We start from the raw sequence: 11,548 nt of genomic DNA, 5'->3' as shown, positions 1-11,548 counted from the left end.
AAAGTTGAGTTGCGTTGAAAGCGTGAGTGAGGCCTCCTTCCACCGAATAGACTATCTTTTATGATTGTAAGCCCTCCCCCTGCCGCAGTGCTGCGAGTGCTAGGGTGATGCTCCTCTCCGTTTTTTTTTTTTTTTTTTTTTTTTTTCTGACGCTGCTCTCTTCACTCTACTCAGTCGCCTATACGCTGTGTTAGCCGTGTTAGCACGATAGCTCGTCCAACCAGTCGTCTCCTCTCAGACCTCCGCTCGACACCCACCACCGGACAACATGGTAAGAGTCAAAGGCAGGCTCGCCGCGGACGGACGTTGGGAGGGAGCTTATGGCGCTGCGGCGGAAACATTTTGAGACTAACGTTAGCCGCCGCTAGCTCGCCGTCCTAATAAGACCGATAGGCCTTCGACGTCCACGCACGCGACGACGCGAAGGCCCGGACTACTCGTTTGATTTTTTGGTATTATTTTGACACTTTTTTTCCCCAACATAAACATTTGAAGAGAAATGTGAGCGCTTGATGCGCATTTAAGTCACGTCAGCTCGCCTCTTGTTGTTTATGCTACGAGGGCTAGCACGGCTAGCTACGGCAAACGGAAGTGGGGTTGGTCGATTTAGAAGTGCCACCAAAATAAAACCGCGATGAAAATGTGTAGACGAGACAAATGTTGTGAAATGGACGCTACTGCTCAATCGCACAAACCGGTGGTTCTCACACTTTTTACACCAAGCACCGCCTCAAATCATTTAACAACAGCGGTTATTTTAGGGCGGACGATATCCCAGGAACTTGGGACATTTTGACAACAACTGTGACGCCAGCTGACCTTTCCACCGAAAATGCCATTGGCGCCACACGATGACAGAAAAAGACTATTTTTGATTGTTAAAAACACAGAATTGAATTCTGTTGAATTTCTTTACATTCTATTTATGTTACTCGTCTGTTTTTTTTAATCAAGTAAAATAATATACAGTGATATTTTCCGTATTAAAAACATATTACAAAAAGTTTATTTATTTTTTTGAGAGGCTGGAACAGATGAATGTCATTTCCATTCATTTTATTGGGGAATGCTCATTTGTATCGCAAGGCACCACTATATTTATTTACTGGTAATGTGAAAATAAGTGCTTCCTTTTAGGGTGGGCTGGGGAGGGTGTCCCTTTTGTCAAAAAATTCATGTGAGCGTGATCCTATTCTACAATTTTAACATCCCAAAATAAGCCATCAAACTGCATGGATTAAAGAGTGATGTCGCATCCCCTCCAGGTCTCTTACGCGCTTTTCTACAGGTACCACCTCCACAAAATATTTGTGGCTTGCAGGCACACACCTCAGGTCAAAATTCAGTTTCTTATCTGAAACTAAAGTCACTTAAAAAAAAAATAGTTGCTGGAGTGGCTAAACATAGCGAGCAAATGGCTAAGTTTTCAGCACTGACTGCTTTTGTCGGTCCTCTTTTGCACCCATGTTGTTAGTGGAAGCAGTGCACATCAGCGGGGTATGCACTTTCAACTACGGAAGCCGCAAAAAAAAAAAAAGTCCTGTGCAGTAAACTCTAATTAATGGGTAACAGGAATATCTTGACTCATGTAAATGTGTTGTTTTATTTTCCAGGGGAACGAAGCCAGTTACGCTCTGGACATGTGCTCGCACTGTAAGTATGACGTCATCAAACATCATCATCGTCAAACGCGAATGGTGCACCTTGACAAATATCCCCGACTTATTTTTAGCGCTCTTTACAGGAGAAAGTTGAGTGGGCCTCGTAATTGGAAGCTATTCTTAGATTACGAATAACGACTTGAGGAGCTGCCTAAAAGGGGCCGGGTGAAGCTTTCCATCTAGAACTGCCTTCAAAGTGTGTGTGTGTGTGGGGGGGGGGGGGGGGGGGGGGGGGGGGTTGTCATCAAGGGCCACTTTTGAATTTAAAATCAAACTGATGGGCCATCTTATTCATAGATACGGTACAAAAAAAAATTTGTATCTAAACATATGTAAAACCGTTTATTTTAATAATAAAAATACTACTTCATTTAAAAATGATTTTGTTTGAATCAGTATGAAGAAGGGGTCAAGTTTAGACTTGATTTGAACATGGAAATTAGTGTTAAGGGTTGTTTGTCTATTGTTGATTGTTTAGTTTTTTTCATCCATCCATCCATTTTCTGAGCCGCTTCTCCTCACCAGGGTCGCGGGCGTGCTGGAGCGTATCCCAGCTGTCATCGGGCAGGAGGCGGGGTACACCCTGAACTGGTTGCCAGCCAATCGCAGGGCACATAGAAACAAACAACCATTTGCACTCACGTTCACACCTATGGGAAATTTAGAGTCCCCAATTAATGCATGTTTTTGGCATGTGGGAGGAAACCGGAGTGCCCGGAGAAAACCCACGCAGGCACGGGGAGAACATGCAAACTCCACACAGGCGGAGCCGGGGATTGAACCCGGGTCCTAAGAACTGTGAGGCTGACTTTCTAACCAGTCCCCCACCGTGCCACCCATCCAAATTCATTGTTTAAATTAAATGTAATTTTAATTCTAATTATTCAACCGCTTATTGGATGAAATTTGTTGAATGTACAAGTTTGTACTTCTATCTACTCATTTATTTATTTCCAAAATACCGCCATTCATACATTCAAACTCACACACACACATTATTTATAAAAATAAATGTACATATAAAATACATCATGATTTTAAAATGTAATTTTTAATTCATTATAATTATTTAACCACTTATTTGATTAAATACTTAAATTCATGTTTAATTTAAAGTAGTTTCTAGCGTTTTCATAAAATCCTTTTCACTTTTGAGTTTATTAATTCAAACATACCGTATTTTCCAGACGACAGAGCGCATCGGATTATAAACCGCACCCACTTTGTGTAGAATTTATTATTATTATTATTTTTTTGCGTATAGTCCGCAACGGACTATACGCCACCGATATATACGTTAAATTAGATATTTACACAGAAAGATTTTGTAAATGTTTATTTCCAACCTTGTTTCCAAACAGTGCCTGTCACACGGCAGTAAAACGGCTCAAACATAGCAGAAAAGTCATTGTTTTTATTCATCCTCCTCCTGTTCACTGAAACCACTGAAGTCGTCTTGAAGAGCCTAAGAACGTCTTCGTCACGCACCATTTCAGTCTCTCTGTCGCTCTCAACGTCATTTTCATCTCGAGACACAGTTACCGCCGAAGTTGTGCTGTTCTCCTCACGTAGCAGTCCAGCCTTTCGAAATCCGTTGGCGATTGTCGATTCTGTCGCACTGCTCCACGCTTTTAAGATCCACTGGCCTCAGAAAAAGATGATCTTTGCATGCGGCCAGTTTTTGTGAAAGATTTCTCGCCGCTGGTCATCCAAGCCTCCCACTCACCTCGGAGTGCCGCTTTAAAAGCACGATTCACACGGCTGTCCAGTGGCTGCGAAAACCTTGTTGTACCTCCAGGAATCACAGCTGGAATTGAGTTTGATCTCTTGATGGCTGTTTTCACATAATCTGTTATATGGGACCCTCATACTGCCCAAAACAAGCAACGCTTTTTTTTCCCGGTGAAAAACATCCTACTCTATCATCCACCCTATTTGTTAACTTTAACGACTATGCCTTTTGGGAGTTTTTCTTGTGGCATAGCCGTCCGCTTAAAAATCACCATTGGTGGAACCGTGCAGCTCAAAACACAGGTGAAGTGCGTTGTCTCATGGGCAGTTTCGTGCAGCAGCTCTAGTTCCCTCCTGGATGGACAGATCGATGGCTTTCAACTTAAAAGCTGCATCATACGCTTTTCTTGTACTTTTCACGATGAGGGTGTGAAAAATTAAAAACAATTTGCGTTTGTGCATGCCGTGCTGCGTTGAGCGTGACAACGCTTGTCTTCTTCTACACGCAAGAGGCATCTGCGCATGCCCAAACCCTAGTGCATTATGGGAAGCGGTCATGTTTTAAGCATTACGTTCGAACAACTTCTTACTTATTGCCCCCCCCCGATAACCGTTAGCGAAAAAAAAAAAAAATTTGTAAAAATAACAAACCCACGTGGGGACTGACCAATAGTAGCGATTTGTAAGAAAAATATGAAATTTGCTAAATTTGGACATACAGTGGAACCTCAATTTATGAACTTAATTGGTTTCTGAACAGGGTTTGTAATTGAACATCATTTTCCCACAATAAATAATGCAAACGTGAAATAATTGGTTCCAGCTTAGCTTTAGCTTTAGTAAGTTTTTACATTTGAATACAATATAAAGCTATACAGTACTGTATATCAAACTTTCTGTGGTGCAGTTGTTAGAGCGGGTTGTCCAGTCACCGAAGGGTTGGCGGTTCCAATCCTGGCTCCGACTGTCCGCTGTTGAAGTGCCCATGGGCAAGACGGTGAACCCTAATATGCTCCTAGTGGGCAGCGCCTTGCATGGCAGCAGCCGACCATTGGTGTATGAATTTGTGCAGGAATGGGTGAATGTGTGAGCAGCTGTAAAGTGGTTTGGGCACCGTCATGGTGTAGATAAGGCGCTATATATATATAAGTGCACTCAATTTACCATGACAAGGGGTGCACGATCAAAAATCTCGGAAATGCTATCACTCGCTAGCTATTGTTCGTTCAAATATTCAAATGAGCAACAGCTTCTCCACTTGGTCCAGAAGTTTCTCTCGGGCTTTTCGAAGATACTTCACTCCCTTGGCCATGTCACCAGCAACAAAAATATCTTTTTTTCCCCCCACAGTAGTGACCATTTTGGACTTTTTTCTTAAATACTTGCAATAAATTTCTCCTATGGGTGCGCCATTGATATACTGTAATTTATTGTGTATAATGCGCAATGGTCAAAAGTCAATAGTGTACATTATACATGGGTATAGGGGCAAATGGAAAAAACTTTCACATTTTCTAAATTTATGCCGCCACCTAGTGGTTATGAAAAAGCCGTACACTTTCATTCCAATATGACATTGGTACGTATGACTGCATATATGTACAGTTGTGCTCATAAGTTTACATACCCTGGCAGAATTTGCGAAATATTGTTTTTTTAAATATGACTGACTAAACAACAACCATCATTAATTTCTTTATGGTTATGTTTTGTTTAATGACAATGCTTTTCTGAAATGCTTGACCGTTTAATTTGAATCCCATTAAAATAAAATGTGTTTCACCTGGTCCTTCATGTTTTCTTTAAAGAATTGTACCCATTTTATAAATTCTGCCTGGGTAATCAAACATATGAGCACAACTGTGTGTTTTCTAATTTACTAAATACAAGTGGGGTTGCTAATTTCAAAATAAGAGCAAGTAAATGGAAAAAAAGGATTAATTGTTCAAATAAAGGCCTTAACTTCAGCATAATTATTTGAAAAAAAACTAACAAAATACAGATAATACTTCATGTTTGATATCATATGGGTAGAAGCAAAATCATGCATTGTAAAAATGCATGATACATAGAAGGGTTTTCCGGAATTTTGAGGTCACCTTTGGTTATACATGGGTGCGCATTATACACGAGAAATTACAGTACTCCTCACAAATCGTCTTTTTAACTCTTGCCACGCTTGTCCACTGCTTTTCTTGGACCCATTTTGAGCTATGAAAATAATAAAATAAAGAAGAAGAAAAAAACAGAAAAGGCAAGCAAAGTAGAAACCGACCGCTAACGGTGGAGCGAATGAGATCGATCTGCTCGGCACAAAATGGCTGTACCACTCAGCATAAAATGGATCAATGAAATGTTTGCACACTGCAGTAAGGTTTGCCCATTGGGTAATATTTTTGTTCACTCTGTCGTTCATAAATGCAATAGTTCGAACATTGAGGCGTTTGAAATCGGGGTTCCATTGTCACAGATCTCAGCCCGATGACAGCGATTTGCAAAATGCTGAGTGGGCCGGATTAATGAACGGAGTGTAACAGGAAGTGCTTTCTTGGATTAGCCCCCGCCCTCTCTCAGAGAGATTAGCGCTGGCGCCGAGTTCGGCTTAGCAAGGCGCCATGGCCACAGCCCGCCACAGGTTGGGTGAGTTTGGGGAAACATCTGCGGTCGGGACGTAAGACACACACATGGACCAGCCAGGTCCGGAGTAACTTCTGTTGATTGATCTTGTCCTCTGTCTCTCGGTCTGTCTCTTTTTTTGTTTTTTCCGGGTCGTCTCGTTGTCGCCCATCAGTCGACGCAGATGAGATTAAGCGTCTGGGCAAGCGCTTCAAGAAACTGGACCTGGACAACTCAGGCTCTCTGAGCGTGGAGGAGTTCATGTCGCTGCCCGAGTTGCAGCAGAACCCTCTGGTGCAGCGCGTCATAGACATCTTTGACACCGATGGCAACGGAGAGGTGGACTTCAAAGGTAAGGTGTTTATCAAGGATAAGCACCACTCTCTTTCACTGCCTGATGATTCATTTTCTTTTCTTTTTTTGTACTTTTTTTGTTCAGAATTTATTGAGGGCGTCTCTCAGTTCAGCGTCAAAGGAGACAAAGAGCAAAAGTTACGATGTAAGTTGAGTCCCCAAATCATGATATCATGTCTTGACGAATGGCTTTTTCTTGTTGACAAATGTTTTTTTCTAGTTTTAGGCAACATTATATGACTAAAGAAACTCAGTCTTTCTACTAGGGCCCGACCGACATGGATTGTTTTGAGGCCGATGCTGATCCATAGTGTTTGTTTGATTTTACAACAGTGAGAAAAATTGGCTAAAATAGGCAGATTTGAAATGCACGGGTGCCCACACTTTTTAAGCATGCAAGCTACTTAAAATGACCACGTGAACATGATCTACCTACTATAAAAATGCAAAACACACACACAATTATATATTTATATATAGTGGAGCCTCATTTTAACGGACCCCAAATTAACGATTTTATATATATATATATATTGTGTGTTTTAGGCTATGAAAAAAGTTTAAAACAATCTTGTACTGTATGGTTGTATTTAGGTATTTATTCAGTATAACGGACAATCGACTGTATAGGATGACCCCCCCCCCACCCCAGCCTGCCACCCATTAGTCCATTAAAGGTCAGAGGACAAAGATGTTAAAAAATGTCTTGCAAACTACATCTGCGATTTCGAAGTGATTCTATAGCAGATATACAGCAGTTAAATCGATAAATATGATTCGGTACGCGCCTTCGGCTTTTTGCATCTAGCGCCTTCCAGTCTTCGGCTGCATCCGCCACTGTGACGTAACACTAGCCAAACAGCCTGTTCATCCGGCTTTGCGTGCTATTGTTCCGTGCTGTTGTTCACGGCCGTCCTTGTATATTTGTTGTCGTATGATTTAGGGATTTCACGATGGTTTATTGTGTGGCATTTGGTTGGTCTCTTTTTCAAGTGTTCTTGCCAAGAAACCAGACGAATACTGACCAAATGTACAATAAAATACTCTTATCATATCACAGAAATATAAGCGGTACAGAGATGGATGGGTGGACCAACGCGTTATGAATCCCACACAAACGCCCGACTGCTCATACTGCGTCTGTTCATGACTCTATGTTTCTATCGACAAGTGAGGCTGCGGGAGCAAGTAAAGTATGAAATCCTCCTCCTCATCATATTCCAACACGTTGCTCGCCATTCCGTATAGAGTGTCGCACGCTGTGTTTGGCAATTGCGACATCACTTCCGGTAGCCTTCGCAATGGATAGAGCAACTCCACCCCGACATCTCGATTTTCGGGTATGTTCGGGGAGTGCATAAAAACCTAATTTTGAGCTAAACTACAGTTGACAACTTGCTGGAAGTGACGTGCATGTATTACATAGCATAAACAATGCAAATATTAATTTTAACTGACCCCATAACATCTTCCTCCTCTGACCTTTAATTCGAGGTTCCACTGTGTGTGTGTGTGTGTGTGTAAAATTGTTGGATGTGTACCTTTAAGGGGGGTCGTCTATTGTATGACATCAGGAACTGGAGTCAGGTTGGCCAATTAGTCTGTGTGAGCATGCAGGTGTGAATTGTGGCCTATAGCAGCTCTTACTAGTAGTCAAGAAGGCTGATAACTGAGATTTGGTGCTGATATTCATTTACTGTAAAAGGGAAAATATTGTTGCCTTTAAGCATATGTTGAAATGTTTTAAGTAGATCCCTTATTGGCCGTCAGATTTATAAAAAAAGGCAGATGCCGATATGTGCCAAAATGGCGTATATCGGCACCAAAAATCGTCCGCGCGGTGGGGGCGGCGTCAATAGTTGTAGAGCTCATGTGCTGAGAAGTGTTTTTGTTCCCCCCTGCAGTCGCTTTCCGCATCTATGACATGGACAAAGATGGCTACATCTCCAATGGTGAGCTGTTCCAGGTTCTTAAGATGATGGTGGGCAACAACCTGAAGGACACGCAGTTGCAGCAGATCGTTGACAAAACCATCATCAACGCAGACAAGGACGGAGACGGAAGGATATCTTTCGAAGAGTTCTGCGCGGTCAGTCCGTTTGTCCATCTGTCAATACATCCACTACAGTGAATCCATAACCATCTGCGACAGGTCAAAATCTGCAAAGAGAGACGAGATAAAACAATATTTTTGAAATAGTTTTACCCCTCCTATACACTTTAAACTTACAATCCCCAATTCAATAAAGTTGGGACATTGTGTCAAATGTAAATAAAAACAGAATAAAACGATTTGCAAAACATTTTCAACCTGTATTCAATTGAATACACTACAAAGAGAAGATATTTAATGTTCAAACTGATGAACGTTAGTTTTTTGACAAATAATCTCATTTTGAATTTGATGCCTGCAACATATTTCCAATAAGCTGGAACAGGGGCAACAAAAGACTGGGAATGTTGAGGAATGCTAAAAAAACAAAAAAAACACCACCTGTTTGGAACACTGCACGAGTGAATTGGAAACGAGTGATTGGTGTGATGATTGGGTATAAAAAGGAGCTTTCCCCGAAAGGCTGTCACAAGCAAGGACGGTGCAAGGGAAAAAAAAAAAAACAAGCACCCAAACTTTCAATGTAAGCAACAATTACGGCGCAGACTTGCTTGTGAAGACATACTAGTGTAAAGAAATGAGCTCGTCTTCCGTCGCTGGCGCTCACGCAACGTTGATCAGATCAGATGTCATCAGAAAACAAGCTTAAAATTACTACTGAATGTATTTTCGGGGGAATTTTTTCTGCAGACGTTGTTTTTAAGACAGACCTACAGAATGAGAGGCGCACTGTTCACAGCATGAGAGAGGACCGATCTGCGATAACGATGAACTACGATTCAACTGTGGTTCACGCTACATATGGAAGCATCTCGTCTCCGCTGTGACCTCACTTCCTGTCTCATCCCGCAGGTGGTGGGCGGCTTGGACATTCACAAAAAGATGGTGGTGGACGTGTGACAGACTTCCTCCTCGTTGTCCAGAACCAGATCCCCTTTTCCCTTTCCTCTCCCTCACAAAAGCCAAACTCTTGCAGCGATTGCTCGAACAGGAAGTGGCACTTTCCCAAGCGCTCGGAAGGCGTTTTTGTTGTTTTTTGTTTTTTTAGCGCCGGCTGGGCAAGCGCGTTTGTTTGCGTGTGTGTGCGTGTTTTTATTTATTCTGCCGTGTACAGGAAGAGTGAGCGTGCCAACAGGAAGTGTGTGCGTGCTCGTGTTTGACCGTGTGATTGGACGTTAGTGTTGATAATTAGCATGTTTATGATACTCGGGCCAGCACGTGCTTGCACCAGGAAGTAAGTGGCCACTTTGGCTTTGATGGTTTTTTTTTTTTCTTCTGCTGCTGAGTGGCCACCAAACATTTTCTACTAAGTGGAATTAGCTGTGTGCCGTTTTTTTCTTCTGTGGTGCACGTGCATGTGTGCGTGGTCATGCTGTGCAGCTCAACAGCACTGCCTGCTGCTCGCATGTCAATCAAAAAGTCTTTCAGGTTTACAAACTCGGGCCCGCTTCATAAACATCACCTCTAATTTTTTTTTTCATCTTTGTTTTTATTCGGCCGCCACAGGCCCAGGCTGATAAGCCTCGAAGCACACAAGGCGAGAAAGTTTAAAAAAAAAAAAAAAAAAAAAAATGTGTCGGTTTCAACAAAAGTCTTATTGTGTGCACTTTGGCGGTCACGTGACCTCTTGCTGCATGTGTGATGTTTGCATGTTTAATTTTTTTTTTTTTTTTTTTTTGCACTTGAGTGCAGTTCATGCGGTGTCAGGCCCTCCTCGCTCTCACGTGATTGGATAACATGAGCCATGTGGACGGCGAACACCAGAACAAACAAAACGACACATTTTAAAAGTAAAAAGTCAAACAAATACACTCTTAACAGTGAGGCTGTTGGCTTATTTCACGCAATGTTGTGTGACTGTGGTGTTTACATGTGAATACTGATATAAATAATAGTGATGAATATGAACATTTCAAACACACCGTGTTGCCAATTAAAGGTTGATGTAGAAAAAACGTCTCTTTTTGTACGTTTGGCATGAAGTGATGTCACACATTTGACGCATGCAACAATAAATGACAAACTACTGCAATGACAATCATTTATGTATTCAGTCTAGATTCCAACTGATATGAACTTTTTCAGGCCAATTCTGATATTTGGCAGATTAAAATTCTGATAACTGATTAATCGGCCAATTAATTTTAAATGACTTTTTGGTCCTTTGGCCAAAGGAATATTTCTACTTTGGCAGCACCTTGGTGCTATGGAACTATGTTCAAGTGAGTTGTTGAGAAATTTTGTTTACAGAAAAGTAGCTCATTAGTGCAAAGGAACTATGTTGAAGTGCACTAAGGAGTTTTATTTAGACAAAAGTAGTGCTATGCCGCTATCGTACGGCATCTATGGGTAATAAATCTTTTTGAGGGGGCATCCATTACTCGCAACAGGGCTCGGTCCTGAATCCCCATCAATATGCACACATTCAGTGGACATGGCCACAGAGCGCAGAGACAAAAGCTTTTTCACAATTTTGAAGCCTCATTTCATATACGTTCCCAAGCACTCATCCACATCTGACCCCATTACAGACGATCAATCAACACGTGGTCAGTAATCGACGTTTGAGTGACACGTGTGGAGCAGCGTATATAGTGCCCTCGATGTATCCCACAATGAAAGTGAACAAAGATGGTTGCTAGAAAAGCCTTTTTTTTCCACTGATGACTAAATTACAAAGTGCACTATGTACAATCTATGTACCAACTATGTAAAAAAAAATACAATGATCAGGCAGTATTCGATTAATCGTTTGAGTTTAATAAATTCCAATGTCCGATTTTCAATTAATCAGTTTTTTTCATTTCAATAAAAAGGAAAATGTAAATGACAAAAAAATTATGCAAACTTGTTGCCTAAAAAAAAGTTCGACCTAAATTATTCAAATAGTCATGTTTTTTCTTAAGGCACTGATTTTTTTTAAGTCAACTTATTTTACAGTGTTTAAGCATAACCCTTTAATATATTTCAAATGTTCAACATCAATCACCCACCTCTAGTGCACTATATAAAAATGCACATATGATTAGCCCAAGTGCACGTGTTGCATGCTGGGAAATGAAATCTTAATGAC

At 41.4% G+C, this 11,548-nt stretch overlaps 1 protein-coding gene across 2 annotated transcripts; it reads left to right on the top strand.

The window, feature by feature from the left end:
* Nucleotides 1–133: 133 nt before the first annotated feature.
* ppp3r1b (protein phosphatase 3 (formerly 2B), regulatory s1ubunit B, alpha isoform, b) lies at nt 134–10,516 on the top strand. 2 transcript variants are annotated; one of them, XM_061770131.1, is made up of 6 exons: nt 134–271; nt 1,614–1,653; nt 6,184–6,360; nt 6,448–6,507; nt 8,267–8,451; nt 9,328–10,516. In XM_061770131.1, exons 1-6 carry the CDS (start codon nt 269–271, stop codon nt 9,373–9,375), a joined length of 513 nt encoding a protein of 170 aa, XP_061626115.1. In that variant the 5' UTR covers nt 134–268; the 3' UTR covers nt 9,376–10,516. The 2 variants fall into 2 exon arrangements, with proteins under 2 accessions (XP_061626115.1, XP_061626116.1); XM_061770132.1 differs by lacking the exons at nt 134–271; nt 1,614–1,653 and adding an exon at nt 2,754–6,032.
* Nucleotides 10,517–11,548: the final 1,032 nt, after the last annotated feature.

Source organism: Phyllopteryx taeniolatus, chromosome 4 (assembly GCF_024500385.1).
Source record: "Phyllopteryx taeniolatus isolate TA_2022b chromosome 4, UOR_Ptae_1.2, whole genome shotgun sequence".
NCBI lineage: Eukaryota > Metazoa > Chordata > Actinopteri > Syngnathiformes > Syngnathidae > Phyllopteryx > Phyllopteryx taeniolatus.
Note: the sequence above shows the minus strand (reverse complement) of the source record. Positions and strands in the feature narration are given on the sequence as shown.